The sequence below is a fragment of the Cyprinodon variegatus genome, unplaced genomic scaffold (assembly GCF_000732505.1).
Source record: "Cyprinodon variegatus isolate N-32 unplaced genomic scaffold, C_variegatus-1.0 Scaffold406, whole genome shotgun sequence".
Lineage (NCBI taxonomy): Eukaryota > Metazoa > Chordata > Actinopteri > Cyprinodontiformes > Cyprinodontidae > Cyprinodon > Cyprinodon variegatus.
The window spans coordinates 70,396-71,718 of NW_015150859.1; the positions used below are offsets into that span (position 1 = coordinate 70,396).

At 41.0% G+C, this 1,323-nt stretch overlaps 1 protein-coding gene across 1 annotated transcript in view; it reads right to left on the bottom strand.

Annotated features, from left to right (window-relative positions):
• LOC107093063 (rho guanine nucleotide exchange factor 12-like) overlaps positions 1-1,323 on the bottom strand; it is a 101,914-nt gene that overhangs the window by 29,770 nt on the left and 70,821 nt on the right. Inside the window, exon 15 of the mRNA XM_015387882.1 lies at positions 251-463. Coding sequence (XP_015243368.1) covers positions 251-463 — 213 coding nt within the window. The remainder of the gene's footprint in view (positions 1-250; positions 464-1,323) is intronic.

Here is a 1,323-nt window from a genome sequence, read left to right on the forward strand (position 1 = left end):
TTTTTTTAAAAAAATTTTCTAACTTTTGGGACAATATGGTCTGATAAAGAGTACATTTATATACATGTTTCAGCCAGAATGATTTGAAATTTAAATACGACTTCCCTGCGACTTTAACATATTTATTCAAAAGACAATGTTTAACACAATTGTAAATTAGCTATTCTAAGTTATTCCCAGGAAAATGCTTTTGCAAAATAAATGTAGATTTCCCAAACCCAGCCATGAGGGAGAAACAGGAACGTCTTACTGGAGTCCGTTTCCTGTCCAGTGGAGTCCAAAGAGCTCGGACCCAGAGAGCTGACAGAAAGGATGGACTGAGTGCTGGTATCTGATCCCTGACTGAGCTGATTCGTCCGGCTTCTTCCAGGATTCAAGACCGGATGGTCGGGCGGTTCAGGGATAACAAAAGCAGGCTGGGGGAACTTTGGAGAGCGCTGCTTATTCATCTCCACATTTTTCACTGTTGCACAAACAACAAAGTAACAACAGAGAGGAAGAAATGAGAACTCATGACTTTGCAGAAATGCAGCATATTGGTCTATATCAATAGTTATATTTGCTAATGCCAATGAAAGGATGAATGTTAAAAGTATTGAAATTAAATAATTAGCTGCATTTCTCATCCATTAGGGAGAAGTTAAGTGAATTGCTGGAAGACTTCATTAGGTATTGCAAAGATAAAAATAAATGGCAGAAACACAAACTGGCTAAAATCTGAAGGCAAGCGGACTTTAAGTCAGTTTTCTGAAGTTGTTTCGAAACCTATCCTCCTGCACACATTCCGAGTCAGATGCAGTTTGGGTCTTTGTTTTCGTCTGAGGATAGACCTCCATGCTGCTTAAATACATCAGCTTTTTCCACTTAAGGCAGCTAGCCAAAGTAAAACAGGGATCCATGCATTTGTGACCTGGATTACTGCAACTCACTTTATGCAGGGGTCAGTGGTTTGTATATTTCCCAACTTCAGAGGGTTCTAAATGCTGCTGCACGTCTTTTAACAGGTACACGAAAATTCGACCACATTTCCCCTGTTTTAGCTTCCTTACACTGGCTGCCAGTGTAAGGAATTTTAGGATTGATTTTAAAATTATTTTATTTGTTTTTAAACCTCTTAATGGCCTTGCTCCTTCTTATCTGTCTGAGCTGTTGCATTCTTACACACCCTCACGTTCCCTCAGGCAGTGTTGTAGTACTCGAGGTCGGACCATTTTTGATGGTCTCGGTCTCGTCTCGGACTTGACCGCATTTGGTCTCGGTCTTGTCTCGGTCTCGGGCGCTGAGGACGCGGCATTTTATTTCAAGACCGGTCAAGACCACAAC